At 53.4% G+C, this 15,609-nt stretch overlaps 1 protein-coding gene across 1 annotated transcript in view; it reads left to right on the top strand.

The window, feature by feature from the left end:
• Positions 1-11,091, top strand: part of BOP1 (BOP1 ribosomal biogenesis factor) — a gene marked incomplete at its 5' end in the record, with an annotated part of 18,929 nt that extends 7,838 nt beyond the window's left edge. Inside the window, 7 exons of the mRNA XM_041413484.1 lie at positions 1,285-1,532; positions 1,648-1,728; positions 2,650-2,719; positions 4,141-4,273; positions 7,796-7,976; positions 10,635-10,923; positions 11,003-11,091. Of these exons, the coding sequence (XP_041269418.1) occupies positions 1,285-1,532; positions 1,648-1,728; positions 2,650-2,719; positions 4,141-4,273; positions 7,796-7,976; positions 10,635-10,923; positions 11,003-11,091 (1,091 nt within the window). The remainder of the gene's footprint in view (positions 1-1,284; positions 1,533-1,647; positions 1,729-2,649; positions 2,720-4,140; positions 4,274-7,795; positions 7,977-10,634; positions 10,924-11,002) is intronic.
• Positions 11,092-15,609: the final 4,518 nt, after the last annotated feature.

Here is a 15,609-nt window from a genome sequence, read left to right on the forward strand (position 1 = left end):
TTCCCATTCCCCATTCCCATTTATCCCATTCCCCCACCCCCATTATCCCATTTCTCCCATTTCCCATTCCCCATTTCCCCATCCCCATTTCCCCATTCCCATTCTCATTCCCACTGCCCCATCCCCATTCCCATTTCCCCATTCCCCCACTATCCCATTCCCCCACTATCCCCATTTCTCCCATTCCCATTTCTCCCATTCCCCATTCCCATTATCCCATTCCCATTGCCGCATTCCCATTTCTCCCATTCCCCCATCCCCATTATCCCATTTCTCCCATTCCCATTCCCCCACTATCCCCATTACCCCATTCCCACTGCTCATTCCCATCCCCATTTCTCCCATTCCCACTGCCCCATCCCCATTTCCCATTCCCATTTCTCCCATTCCCCATTCCCATTTCCCCATTCCCATTCCCCATTCCCATTTCCCCATTCCCACTGCCCCATTCCCATTCCCATTTCTCCCATCCCCATTTCCCCATTCCCATTCCCCATTCCCATTTCTCCCATTCCCATTTCTCCCATTCCCCATTCCCATAGACTATTTTAAAGCATGTTTTATATAATAAATACATTGCAAAAGAAAAATGAATACTTTTTTGTGTACTATTATTTGGTATTTATTATTTAGCTATTTTATCACACATGAACATTTCACAGTTGCACCTGTGGATGGTATATAGTTACTGTAGTGACAGAAGTACTAAAATACCTTTAAATACCTCCATGGAGACATCTTTTTCCACCTCTTTGGTACAGCTGTATTTATAGCAATAGCAGTTGCCAGTTTTTCAAGACCAGTTACTTTGACTTATGATATTTTCCATATTCCATGAAATGTCCCTTATTAAATATGCTTTACTGTGACATTTTTCCTCTTCCAAATTTATTAGTGTACAATATATGGATAACAGAGTATAAATATCTTATTCTTAAAACGAATAAAATCCTGCTCTTGGAAAACAATAATCCTACGAATTAAAAGGTAAAAGGCATCAATGGTAAGTGTGGACATAACCTCCTCCCCGCTCACAAAGTTTTGGTAGTGACAGACTGAAGAAGCCAGGTGCACGAAGGAAAATAACTTTTCTTTATAAAAAGCTGACACTATAAAAGCTGTTTATATTTCTGAGAAGAAAGCTGGAATGAGTTTGAGAGCCTGCACAAACCTGCAGCACAGCTGCTAGCAAACAACAACCAACCAACAAAACACTAAACCACCATCAAATACCAATCCCCCACTATCCCCATTCCCCCATTTCCCATTTCTCCCATTCCCCGTTCCCATTCCCCCATTCCCCCATCCCCATCTCCCCATTATCCCACCCCCCCCCAATCCCCGGGATCCCTCTCCCGGCATTCCCGCAGAGGCTGGCCTGGGAGCAGCAGGATCCGTCGGAGCGGCGCCTGAGCTTCCTCCCGCGGCGATTCCCGAGCCTGCGCGCCGTTCCCGCCTACTCCCGCTTCATCCACGAGCGCTTCGAGCGCTGCCTCGACCTCTACCTCTGCCCCCGACAGCGCAAGATGAGGGTGGGCATCCCAAACCCCCCCCCCAAAAAAAAAACCGGGAATGCCGGCCTGGCGGTTCCCGGGAAGCTCCGGAGGGTCGGGGGCGGCTGGGATTGCTGTGGTGTCCGTCCCGCAGGTCAACGTGGATCCCGAGGATCTCATTCCCAAACTTCCCAGGCCGAGGGATCTGCAGCCCTTCCCGACCACACAGGCACTGGTGAGGGGTTTGTTGGGAATGTTCCCCCTGGAATTTGGTGGAATCCTGGGATTTGGGGCCCTGGGAAGCGGGGAAGGGACCGAGGTTGAGGATTCCTGGGAGAAGCTGGGAAAAGAGGCCGATCCCAGCTGGAATTCCTGTGGCTCTGGGAAATGTTCCCAGGATCCATGGAAAATGGGGCTGGGGAGAATCCCCCTTTCCTGGGATTTTTGGGAATGGCTCCAGAGAACTTCCTGGGAGCAGCTGAGGGAGCTGGGGAGGTAAATCCCGGAGAAAAGCGGGATTGAAGGGATCCAGGACGGGATCTGCTCCCAGGGAATGGGACAGGACCCTGGGAACGGCCTCGGGTTGGGATTTTTGGGAATGTTTCCCCTGGAATTTGGTGGAATTTCTGGGATTTGAGGCCCTGGGAAGCGGGGAAGGGACCGAGGTTGAGGATTCCTGGGAGAAGCTGGGAAAAGAGGCCGATCCCAGCTGGAATTCTTGTGGCTCTGGGAAATGTTCCCAGGATCCCTGGAAAATGGGGCTGGGGAAGATCCCCCTTTCCTGGGATTTTTGGGAATGGCTCCGGAAAACTTCCTGGGAGCAGCTGAGGGAGCTGGGGAGGTTAATCCCGGAGAAAAGCGGGATTGAAGGGATCCAGGGTGGGATCTTCTCCCAGGGAATGGGACAGGACCCTGGGAACAGCCTCGGGTTGGGATTTTTCGGAATATTCCCCTGGAATTCTGGGCTGGAATCCCCATTCCCAGGATTTGTCATCCCTGTGGATGTGGGATGTGCTCCCTCCAGATCCCAAATTCCTCCTCCCTTCCCAAAATCCCAAATTCCTCCTCCCTTCCCGAGGATTCCGGAGCAGCTCCCGGAGGTTCCCAGGGAGCTCCTGGGGTTTGGGATTCTCCCTCATTCCCGTTTTTTTCCCAGATTTACCGTGGCCATTCCAACCTGGTGCGGACCCTGAGCGTCTCCCCCAGCGGGCAGTGGTTGGTGTCAGGTACGGATCCACCCCTGGATTGGGAATTCCCGGGATAAATCCCGTGGATCCACAGCCCAGCTCCACCCGGAGCTGCTCCGGGGCCAGCTTTGGGATCGGGGATTTTCCCCCTGGAAAATCCCAGCCTCGGCTCCGGGGGAGGATCCTGGGATTGGCCCCATCCTGCGGCGCCTCTGGAAAATTCTGGAGCTTTTCCAGCTGCTCTGGGGGCCCAATCCCATTCTCTTATCCCATTCTCAATCCCATTATCCCAATCCCATTATCCCAATATCCCATTCCTAATCTCAATCCTGATCCCATTCCAGTTATCCCATTCTCATTATCCAAATCCCATTCCCATTCTCCCAATATCCCATGCTCCCAATACCCCATTCCTAATCTCAATCTTAATCCCATTCCCATTATCCCATTATCCCATTATCCCATTATCCCATTATCCCATTCCTATTCCCAATCCCATCCCCATTCCCATTTCCATCCCATTATCCCTTTCCCATCCCCTTTACCATTTCCATTCCCATTATCCCATCCCCATTATCCCATCCTGATCCCATTCCCATTATCCCTTCCCCATTATCCTATCCGATTCCCTTTATCCCATTCCCATCATCCCATTCCCGTCCCCATTATCCCATTCCCATTATCCCATCTGCATTCCCTTTATCCCATTCCCATTATCCCATCCCCTTTATCCCATCCCCTTTATCACATCCCCATTATCCCATCCCCATTCCCATTATCCCATCCCCATTCCCTTTATCCCATCCCCATTATCCCATCCCCGGTATCCCATCCCCATTCCCATTATCCCATCCCCATTCCCTTTATCCCATCCCCATTATCCCATCCCCGGTATCCCATCCCCATTCCCATTATCCCATCCCCATTCCCTTTATCCCATCCCCATTATCCCATCCCCATCCCCATTATCCCATCCTGTTTATCCCATCCCCATTATGCCATCCCCATTCCCATTATCCCATTCCCATTATCCCATTCCCATTATCCCATTTCATTACCCCATTCCCATTCACCCCATCCCCATTATCCCATCCCCATTATCCCATCCTGTTTATCCCATCCCTATTCCCATTATCCCTTCCCCATTATCCCATCCTGTTTATCCCATCCCTATTCCCATTATCCCTTCCCCATTATCCCATCCTGTTTATCCCATCCCTATTCCCATTATCCCTTCCCCATTATCCCATCCTGTTTATCCCATCCCTATTCCCATTATCCCTTCCCCATTATCCCATCCCTATTCCCATTATCCCTTTTCATTACCCCATTCCCATTTCCATTTTCCTATCCCGTTCCCCATCCCTATTATCCCATCCCCATCCCCTTTATCTCATTCCCATTATCCCATCCCCATTATCCCATCCCCATCATCCCACTGTTATCCCATTATCCCGCAGGCTCCGACGACGGCACGGTGCGTTTCTGGGAGGTGAGCACGGCGCGCTGCCTGCGCACGCTTCCCGTCGGATCCGTGGTCAAGAGCGTGGCCTGGAACCCCAACCCCTCCATCTGCCTGGTGGCCGTGGCCGTGTGAGTTCCCAGATCATTCCCAGATTTCCCCGGGATCATTCCCTGGGATCATTACCTGGGATCATTCCCAGATCTCCCTGGGATCATTCCCACATCTCCCTGGGATCATTCCCAGATTTCCCTGGAACCCCAGCCCCCCTTTATCCCATCCCCATTATCCCATCCCCATTCCCATTATCCCATTTCCATTATCACATTCCATCACCCCATTCCCATTTCCATTTTCCTACCCCTTTCCCCATCCCCATTCCCTTTATCCCATCCCCATTATCCCATTCCCTTTATCCCATTCCCACTATCCCATCCCCTTTATCCCATCCCCGTTATCCCATCCCCATTCCCATTATCCCATTATCCCATTCCATTACCCCATTCCCATTTCCATTTTCCTACCCCTTTCCCCATCCCTCCCCACTTTATCCCATCCCCATTATCCCATTCCCTTTATCCCATTCCCACTATCCCATCCCCTTTATCCCATCCCCGTTATCCCATCCCCATTCCCATTATCCCATTATCCCATTCCATTACCCCATTCCCATTTCCATTTTCCTATCCCTTTCCCCATCCCCATTCCCATTAACCCATCCCCATTACCCCATCCCCTTTATCCCATTATCCCATTCCCATTATCCCATTCCATTACCCCATTCCCATTATCCCATCCCATCCCCATCATCCCACTGTTATCCCATTATCCCGCAGGCTCCGACGACGGCACGGTGCGTTTCTGGGAGGTGAGCACGGCGCGCTGCCTGCGCACGCTTCCCGTCGGATCCGTGGTCAAGAGCGTGGCCTGGAACCCCAACCCCTCCATCTGCCTGGTGGCCGTGGCCGTGTGAGTTCCCAGATCATTCCCAGATTTCCCCGGGATCATTCCCTGGGATCATTACCTGGGATCATTCCCAGATCTCCCTGGGATCATTCCCACATCTCCCTGGGATCATTCCCAGATTTCCCTGGAACCCCAATCCCTCCATCTGCCTGGTGGCCGTGGCCGTGTGAGTCCCCGGATCATTCCCATATTTCCCTGGGATCATTCCCAGATCTCCCTGGGATCATTCCCAGATTTCCCTAGGATCATTCCCTGGGATCATTCCCAGATCTCCCTGGGATCATTCCCAGATTTCCCTGGGATCATTCCCAGGGATCATTCCCAGATTTCCCTGGAACCCCAACCCCTCCGTCTCCCTGGTGGCCGTGGTCGTGTGAGTCCCCGGGATCATTCCCAGATTTCCCTGGGATCATTCCCTGGGATCATTCCCAGATCTCCCTGGGATCATTCCCTGGGATCATTCCCAGATTTCCCTGGGATCATTCCCAGATTTCCCTGGAATCCCAGCCCCACCATCTGCCTGGTGGCCGTGAGTCCCCTGGGATCATTCCCCAAGGATCCTTCCCAGGGATCATTCCCCAGGGATCATTCCCAGGGATCCTTCCCCAGGGATCATTCCTTGGGATCATTCCCGGAGATGATTCCTGGTTTTCCTCTGGAGATCCCAGATCCCCTGCCAGAGTTCATTCTGCGCCTGGGGTTTGGAGCATCCCAATCCCAATCCTAATTCTGATCCTGGCCACCTTGGAATGGCCAAATCCATCCCTGGCCTTTTCCCCCCTCATTTCCTCCCCATTCCCTTTGCATTTTCTCTTATTCCCTCTCTATTCCCTCCTCATTCCCTGCTTTTTCCCACCCTATGCCCTCCTCATTCCCTCTTTATTTATTATTCCCTGCATTTTTCCTCCTTGTTCCCTCCCAATTACCTTCTTATTCCCTCCTTCTTCCCGCCCTAATTCCCTCCCAAAATTCCATGTTTCCCCTCTCTATTCCCTCCTCATTCCATCCTTTTTCCCACCCTGATTCTCTCTTTATTCCATCCTAACTCCTTCCTTTTCCCCACTGTTATTCCCTTCCTAATCCCTTCCCTATTCCCTCCTTATCCCTCCTCATTCCCTTCCTATTTTTCCCTTATTCCCTCTTTATTCCCTCTCCACTCCCTCCTTCATCCCACACAATTCCCTCTTTATTCTCTTGTAATTCCCTCCTTTTCCCCACCCTTATTCCCTCCTTGTTCCCTCATTATTCCCATCTTATTCCCTGCTTCTTCCTCCTCATTCCCTCTGTATTCCCTCCCAAATTTCCTGCTTTTCCCAACCCTAATTGCTTCCCTATTCCCTCCCATTATTCCGTTTTTTCCATCTCTATCCCATCCTCCTTCCCTCCTTTTTTCCCACCTTATTCCCTCCTCTTTCCCTCTTTATTCCCACCTTATTCCCTGCGTTTTTCCTCCTCGTTCCATCCCTCTTCCTTCCTAATTCCCTTCCTTTTCCCTCCTTATTCCCTCCTGATATTCCTGCCCTGTTCCCTCCTTATCCCTCGTTATTCCCTCCCTGTGGAATGTCCTGGCACCTGGCAGATCCCACAAATCCCTCCCCAGTTCCAGATCCCAATCCCATCCCACCCGATGAGGGGCTCAGGAAGGGCTCCCTTGTTCCCAGATTACCTCTGATCCCAATCCCCAGGGATGAGCAGCTGCTCCTGGGGGGAATTCCCTGATCCCAGAGGATCCCCTGATCCCAGAGGATCCCCTGTTCCCGGATTCCCCCTGATCCCGGGTTTCCCGTTCCCCAGGGATGAGCAGCTGCTCCTGCGGGGAATTCCCTGATCCCAGAGGATCCCCTGATCCCGGGTTTCCCATTCCCCAGGGATGAGCAGCTGCTCCTGGGGGGAATTCCCTGATCCCAGAGGATCCCCTGATCCTGGATTCCCACTGATCCCAGGTTTCTCATTCCCTAGGGATGAGCAGCTGCTCCTGGGGGGAATTCCCTGATCCCAGAGGATCCCCTGATCCGGGATTCCCACTGATCCCAGGTTTCTCATTCCCTAGGAATGAGCAGCTGCTCCTGGGGGGAATTCCCTGATCCCAGAGGATCCCCTGATCCCGGGTATCCCATTCCCCAGGGATGAGCAGCTGCTCCTGGGGAGGATCCCCTGATCCCATAGGATTCCCTGATCCCAGATTTCCCATTTCCCAGGGATGAGCAGCTGCTCCTGGGGTGGTTTCTCTGATCCCACATTTCCTGTGATCCCAGGGAGTTCCCTGATCCCAGAGGATCCCCTGATCCCGGATTCCCCCTGATTCCTTATTTCCCGTTCCCCAGGGAAGGGCAGCTGCTCCTGGGGGGAATTCCCTGATCCCGGATTCCCGCTGATCCCGGGTTTCCTGTTCCCCACCGATGAGCAGCTGCTCCTGGGGAGGATCCCCTGATCCCAGAGGATCCCCTGATCCCAGATTTCCCCTGATCCCGGGTTTCCCGTTCCCCAGGGATGAGCAGCTGCTCCTGGGGGGAATTCCCTGATCCCAAAGGATCCCCTGATCCCAGATTCCCCTGATCCCGGGTTTCCCGTTCCCCAGGGATGAGCAGCTGCTCCTGGGGGAAATTCCCTGATCCCAGAGGATCCCCTGATCCCAGAGGATCCCCTGATCCCAGATTTCCCCTGATCCCGGGTTTCCCGTTCCCCAGGGATGAGCAGGTGCTCCTGGTGAATCCGGGCCTCGGGGACTGGCTGCTGGTGGCAGCCACGGATCAGCTCCTGGATTCCTGGGAAGCTCCGGAGGAGGAGCGGGTCCAGCCGGTGCGGTGGATCCCGGCCAGCCCCGAGGAGCGCGGGAAGGGGATCCGGCTGCTGGTGCAGCACGGCAAGGTGGGATCGGCATTCCCGGGATCCGGGTGGGGTCGGCATTCCTGGGATCCGGGTGGGATCGGATATTCCCAGGATCTGGCTGGGCTCAGCATTCCCAGGATCCATCTGAGGTCGATATTCCCAGGATCTGGCTGGGCTCAGCATTCCCGGGATCCGTCTGAGGTCGATATTCCCAGGATCTGGCTGGGCTCAGCATTCCCGGGATCTGGGGTTTGTGGATCGATCCCTGCCCAGGATCTTGGGCTCATTCCCACATCCGCATCCCGAGGGACACAATTCCAAGAGGATCCTTGTTCCCTGCTCCACATCCCGAGGGACGGATCCCAAATGGATCCTGACTCTCTCTCCACATCCCAAGGGATCCCTTTCCATTCCCAGGAATCTCGGGAAGTGCCGGAGCCTTTCCCCAGCCCCGTTTTCCAGGGATCCCTGGGAACGTTTCCCGGAGCCACAGGAATTCCAGCTGGGATCGGCCCCTTTTCCCAGCTTCTCCCGGGAATCCTCGTCCTCAGTCCCTGGCCTGCTTCCCAGGGCCTCAAATCCTGGAATTCCAGCCCTTTCCAGTGGAATATTCCCAAAAATCCCAACCCAAGGCTGTTCCCAGGGTCCTGTCCCATTCCCTGGGAGCAGATCCCGCCCTGGATCCCCCTGGATCCCTTCAATCCCGCTTTTCTCTGGGATGAGCCCCAACAGCTCCCTCAGCCATTCCTGGGAATTCCCCCATTCCCAATCCCAATCCATTCCCGTTCCCATTCCCATCCCTGGACCCACCAACCAAACTCTCACCCTCTCCCCTTCCCTGATCCTGCTGTTCCCACCGTGGGAGCTCCAGGACAATCCAGAAATTTGGGATCTCAGGATCTCACCTGGATCCTGTTCCTGTTCTCATTTCCAGTTTGTTCCCATTCCCATTCCCACCCCAAGGAGCTCTGGGATGATCCAGAAGATCAGGATCTCACTCAGATCCCATTCCCGTTCTCATCCCGAGGAGCTCCAGGACGATCCAGAAATTCAGGATCTCACTCGGATCCCATTCCCATTCCCATTCTCATCCCGAGGAGCTCCAGGAGGATCCAGAAAGTCGGGATCTCGGGATCTCACCCGGATCCCGTTCCTGTTCTCATTCCCAATCTCATTCCCATTCCCACCCCAAGGAGCTCTGGGATGATCCAGAAGATCAGGATCTCACTCAGATCCCATTCCCGTTCTCATCCCGAGGAGCTCCAGGACGATCCAGAAATTCAGGATCTCGGTATCTCACCTGGATCCTGTTCCTGTTCTCATTCCCAGTCTGTTCCCATTCCCAGACTGAGGAGCTCCAGGATGATCCAGAAGATCAGGATCTCACCCAGATCCCATTCCTGTTCCCATTCCCAGACTGAGGACCTCCAGAATGATCCAGAAGATCGGGATCTCAGGATCTCACCCGGGATCTCACTTTACTATTCTCATCCCCATCCCATTCCCATTCCCAATCCCAATCCCATTCCTTTCCCAGCCGGTGACGCAGGTGACGTGGCACGGCAAGGGCGATTCCTGTGCCCCGGTGGTGATCCAGTGGGTTGGGATTTCGGGATCTCTCCCAGATCCCATTCCCAATCCCATTCCCAATCCCATTCCTTTCCCAGCCGGTGACGCAGGTGACGTGGCACGGCAAGGGCGATTCCTGTGCCCCGGTGGTGATCCAGTGTGTCGGGATTTTGGGATCTCACCCGGATCCCAATCCCACGCCACCTCGAGCAGCTCTCTGGGATGAGCCAGAGGATCGGAATTTCGGGATCTCACCCAGATCCCATTCCCAATCCCATTCCCAATCCCATTCCCATCCCCAGCCGGTGACGCAGGTGACGTGGCACGGCAAGGGCGATTCCTGTGCCTTGGTGGTGATCCAGAGGGTCGGGATTTTGGGATCTCACGTGGATCCCATTCCCAATCCCAATCCCAATCCCATTCCCAATCCCCAGCTGGTGACGCAGGTGACGTGGCACGGCCAGGGCGATTCCTGGGCCTCGGTGGTGATCCAGAGGATCGGAATTTTGGGATCTCTCCCAGATCCCATTCCCAATCCCATTCCCATCCCCAGCCGGTGACGCAGGTGACGTGGCACGGCCAGGGCGATTCCTGGGCCTCGGTGGTGATCCAGAGGATCGGAATTTTGGGATCTCTCCCAGATCCCATTCCCAATCCCATTCCCATCCCCAGCCGGTGACGCAGGTGACGTGGCACGGCCAGGGCGATTCCTGGGCCTCGGTGGTGATCCAGAGGATCGGAATTTTGGGATCTCTCCCAGATCCCATTCCCAATCCCAATCCCATTCCATCCCCAGGCGGTGACACAGGTGACGTGGCACGGCCAGGACGATTCCTGTGCTCCAGTGGTGATCCAGAGGGTCGGAATTTTGGGATCTCCCCCGGATTCCATTCCCAATCCCAATCCCATTCCCATTCCATCCCCAGCTGGTGACGCAGGTGACGTGGCACGGCCAGGGCTATTACTGGCCCTCAGTGGTGATCCAGAGGGTCGGGATTTTGGGATCTCACCCAAATCCCAATCCCATTCCCACCTTGAGCAGCTCTGGGATGATCCAGAGGATCGGAATTTTGGGATCTCTCCCAGATCCCATTCCCAATCCCATTCCCAATCCCATTCCATCCCCAGCTGGTGACGCAGGTGACGTGGCACGGCAAGGGCGATTACTGGGCCTCGGTGGTGCGGAACCCCGGCAGCCGGCAGGTGCTGATCCACCAGAGCAGCCGGCGCTGGAGCCAGGATCCCTTCCGGAAGAGCCCGGGAATGATCCAGTGCGTGCAGTTCCACCCGCTCCGGCCCTACTTCCTGGTGGCTTCCCAACGATCCGTGCGCGTCTACAACCTGCTCCGCCAGGAGCTCACCAAGAAACTCCAGAGCAACTGCCAGTGGATCTCCAGCATGGCCGTGCACCCCGGAGGTGCGGGATCTGCCCGGGAATGCCGGGAATGCCGGGGGGGAACGCCGGGGATCCCGCTGACTCCGGGGTTTTTCCCTAGGGGACAACGTGATCTGCGGGAGCTACGACAGCAAGGTGGCCTGGTTTGACCTGGACCTGTCCACGCGGCCCTACCGGCTGCTGCGGTGAGTGCCGGCATTCCCGCGGCGTGCCGGGATCCGCCGGGATCTGCTGGGGTTGTCCCGGGAGCATTCCCGGTGTCCCGGCTCTCCCTGGTAGCCACAAATCCCAGCTTGTCCCAGGTTTTTGTGGGGGTGGGAGCCCTGGGTTCCCTCATTATTCCAGGTTGTTATCCCAGTTTTTCCTGGGCTGTTATCCCAGATTATCCCAGGCTATTCTCCCCCTTGTCCTGGGTTGTTATCCCTCATTAATCCTCATCACTCCACATTATCCCGGGTTGTTATCCCAGCTTTTCCTGGCCTGTTGTCCAAGATTATCCCAGGCTATTATCCTGTTATCCCGGGTTGTTATCCCAGCTTTTCCTGGCCTGTTGTCCAAGATTATCCCAGGCTATTATCCTGTTATCCCGGGTTGTTATCCCAGCTTTTCCTGGCCTGTTGTCCAAGATTATCCCAGGCTATTATCCTGTTATCCCGGGTTGTTATCCCACATTTTCTTGGGCTGTTATCCCAAATAATCCTGGATTCTTATCCCATTTTATCCCGGGTTGTTATCCCAAATTGTCCTGGGTTGTTATCCCAGATTATCCCAGGTTATTATCCCAAATTATCCTGGGTTGTTATCCCATGTTATCCCAGTTTTTCCTGGGCTGTTATCCCAGATTATCCCAGGCTATTCTCCCGTTATTCTCGGTTGTTATCCCAGGTTTTCTGGGGCTGTTATCCTAAATTGTCCTGGTTTCTTATCCCATGTTATCCTGTGTTCTTACCCACATTGTCCTGGGCTGTTATCCCAAATTATCCCAGGCTATTCTCCCGTTATCCTGGGTTGTTATCCCAGTTTTTCCTGGGCTGTTGTCCAAGATTATCCCAGGCTATTCTCCCGTTATCCTGGGTTGTTATCCCAGTTTTTCCAGGGCTGTTATCCCAAATAATCCTGGATTCTTATCCCATGTTATCCCGGGTTGTTACCCACATTTTCCTGGGCTGTTATCCAAGATTATCCCAGGCTATTCTCCCGTTATCCTCGGTTGTTATCCCAGTTTTTCCGGGGCTGTTATCCCAAATAATCCTGGATTCTTATCCCATTTTATCCCGGGTTGTTACCCACATTGTCCTGGGCTGTTATCCAAGATTATCCCAGGTTATTATCCCAAATTATCCTGGGTTGTTATCCCATGTTATCCCAGGTTGTTATCCCAGCTTTTCCAGGCTATTATCCCGTTATCTCGGGTTGTTATCCCACATTTTCTTGGGTTGTTATCCCAGATTATCCCAGGTTATTATCCCACATTATCCGGGGTTGTTATCCCAGATTATCCTGGGTTGTTATCCCCTGTTATCCCAGGTTGTTATCCCAGCTTTTCCTGGGCTGTTGTCCAAGATTATCCCAGGCTATTATCCTGTTATCCCGGGTTGTTATACCACATTTTCTTGGGTTGTTATCCCATGTTATTCCAGGATGTCATCCCAAATTATCCTGGGTTGTTTTCCCGTGTTATCCCAGGTTGTCATCCCAAATTATCCCCGGTTGTTATCCCAGTTTTTCCTGGGTTGTTATCCCGTGTTTTCTTGGGTTTTATCCCAGGTTTTCTTGGGCTGTTACCCAATTTATCCCAGATTTTTATCCCACATTATCCCAGGCTGTTATCCCACATTTTCCCAGGTTATTATCCCAAATTATCCCGGATTGTTATCCTTTGTTATCCCGCATTATCCGGGGTTCTTATCCTGTTTTTTCCTGGGTTGTTATCCCAGGTTATCCCGTGTCATTATCCCAGTTTTTCCCTCGTTATCCTGGGTCGTTATCCTGGTTTTTCCCGGGCTGTTATCCCGGTTTTACCCGGGCTGTTATCCCAGATTATCCCAGGTTTTCCCTTGTTATCCGTTATAGGTTGTTATCCCACATTTTCCCTCGTTATCCTGGGTCATTATCCTGGTTTTTCCCGGGCTGTTATCCCGGTTTTACCCGGGCTGTTATCCCAGATTATCCCAGGTTTTCCCTCGTTATCCGTTATCGTTATCCCACATTATCCTGGGCTGTTCTCCTCTGTTTTCCTGGTGATTATCCCGGTTTTTCCCGGTGATTATCCCAATTTTCCCAGGATGTTATCCCAGTTTTTTCCTGGGTGGCTATCCCAGTTTACTCAGGATGTTATCCTGATTTTTCCCAATGGTTATCCTGATTTTTCCCAGGTGTTTATCCTGGTTTTTCCCAGGCAGTTATCCCAGTTTTTTCCAGCGGTTATCCTGGTTTTTCCCGGTGCTGATTCCTTTTTTTCTGGGTGCTGATTCCCACTTTTCCCACTGCCGATTCCCGCTTTTCCTGCTGTTTTTCCAGGCTCTAATTCCCATTTTCCTGGGCTCTAATTCCTATTTTTTCCCAGTGCTAATTCCCATTTTCCCGGGCTCTGATTCCTGTTTTTTCCCGGTGCTGATTCCCGTTATTCCCAGTGATAATTCCCGTTTTTTCCCGGTGTCTATCCCGTTTTTCCCAGCACTGATTCCCAGTTTTCCCAGTGGTTTTCCCGGTGTCTCTCCCGGTGTTTTCCCGGCTGTGATTCCTGTTTTTCCCAGTGTTTTTCCCAGTGTTTTTCCTGTCTGTGATTCCTGTTTTTCCTGATGTTTTTCCCAGTGTCTCTCCCGGCCGTGATTCCCGGTGTTTTTCTCAGGCTGTGATTCCTGGTTTTCCCGGTGTCTTTCCCGGTGTTTTCCTGCCATGATTCCCATTTTTCCCAGCCGTGATTCCCGGTGTTTTTCCCGGTGTTTATCCAGTGTCTCTCCTGCTGTTTTCCCGGCCGTGATTCCCATTTTTCCTGGCTGTGATTCCTGTTTTTCCCAGCCATGATTCCTGGTGTTTTTCCTGGTGTCTGTTTTCCCGGTGTTTTCCCAGCTGTGATTCCTGTTTTTCCCGGTGTTTCTTTGCCCGGTGCTTTCCCAGCTGTGATTCCCGTTTTTCCCACTGTCTCTTTTCCCAGTGTTCTCCTGGCTGTGATTCCCATTTTCCCCGGCCATGATTCCTGTTTTTCCCAGTGTTTTTCCTGGTGTTTTTTCTGGCTGTGATTCCCATTTTTCCCGACCGTGATTCTCTGTGTCTCTCCTGGTGTCTCTGTTCCCGGCGTTTTCCGGCTGTGATTCCCGCTGTTTGTCTCTCCCGGTGTCTCCATTCCCGGTGTTCTCCCGCTGTGATTCCCGGTGTTTTTCCCGCCATGATTCCGATTCCCGTTGTTTGTCTCTCCCGGTGTCTCCGTTCCCGGTGTTTTTCCCGCCGTGATTCCCGGTGTTTGTCTCTCCCGGTGTCTCCGTTCCCGGTGTTTTTCCCGCCGTGATTCCCGGTGTTTGTCTCTCCCGGTGTCTCCGTTCCCGGCGTTCTCCCGCCGTGATTCCCGGTGTTGTTCCCGGTGTATCTCTGCCTGGTGTTTTCCCAGCTGTGATTCCCGTTTTTCCCAATGTTTATCCTGGCGTCTCTCCCGGTGTTTTCCTAGCTGTGATTCCCGTTTTTCCTGATGCTTTTCCCGGTGTCCCGGCCATGATTCCCGGTGTTTTTCCCGCTGTGATTCCCGCTGTCCCGGGGTGTGATTCCCAGTGTTTGTCTCTCCCGGTGTCTCCGTTCCTGGCGATTCCCGGTGTTTTTCCCGAGTGTTTTTCCTGCCGTGATTCCCGCTGTCCCGGGCTGTGATTCCCGGTGTTTTTCCCGCTGTGATTCCCGCTGTCCCGGGGTGTGATTCCCAGTGTTTGTCTCTCCCGGTGTCTCCGTTCCTGGCGTTTTCCGGCTGTGATTCCCGGTGTTTTTCCCGCCGTGATTCCCGCTGTCCCGGGCTGTGATTCCCGGTGTTTTTCCCTTTTTCCCGGTGTCTCTGTTCCCGGCGTTTTGCCTCTGTGATTCCCAGTGTTTGTCTCTCCCGGTGTCTCCGTTCCCGGCGTTCTCCCGCCGTGATTCCCGGCGTTTTTCCCGACATGATTCCTGGTGTTTGTCTCTCCCGGTGTCTCCGTTCTCAGCGTTCTCCCGCCATGATTCCTGGTGTTTTTCCCGCTGTGATTCCCGGTGTTTTTCCCGCCATGATTCCCGCTGTCCCGGGCTGTGATTCCCGGTGTTTTTCCCTTTTTCCCGGTGTCTCCGTTCCCAGAGTTTTCCCTCCATGATTCCCGGTGTTTGTCTGTCCCGGTGTCTCCATTCCCGGTGTTTTTCCCACCGTGATTCCCGGTGTTTGTCTCTCCCGGTGTCTCCGTTCCCGGCGTTCTCCTGCCGTGAGTCCCGGTGTTTTTCCCACCGTGATTCCTGGTGTTTTTCCCGCCGTGATTCCCGGTGTTTGTCTCTCCCGGTGTCTCCGTTCCTGGCGTTCTCCCGCCGTGATTCCCGGTGTTTTTCCCGCCGTGATTCCCGGTGTTTGTCTCTCCCGGTGTCTCCGTTCCTGGCGTTTTCCCGCTGTGATTCCCGGTGTTTTTCCCGCCATGATTCCCAGTGTTTTTCCCTCGTGTCTCCATTCCCGGAGTTTTCCCACCATGATTCCCGGTGTTTGTCTCTCCC

Source organism: Onychostruthus taczanowskii, unplaced genomic scaffold (assembly GCF_017590055.1).
Source record: "Onychostruthus taczanowskii isolate IOZ18803 unplaced genomic scaffold, ASM1759005v1 scaffold414, whole genome shotgun sequence".
Taxonomy (NCBI): domain Eukaryota; kingdom Metazoa; phylum Chordata; class Aves; order Passeriformes; family Passeridae; genus Onychostruthus; species Onychostruthus taczanowskii.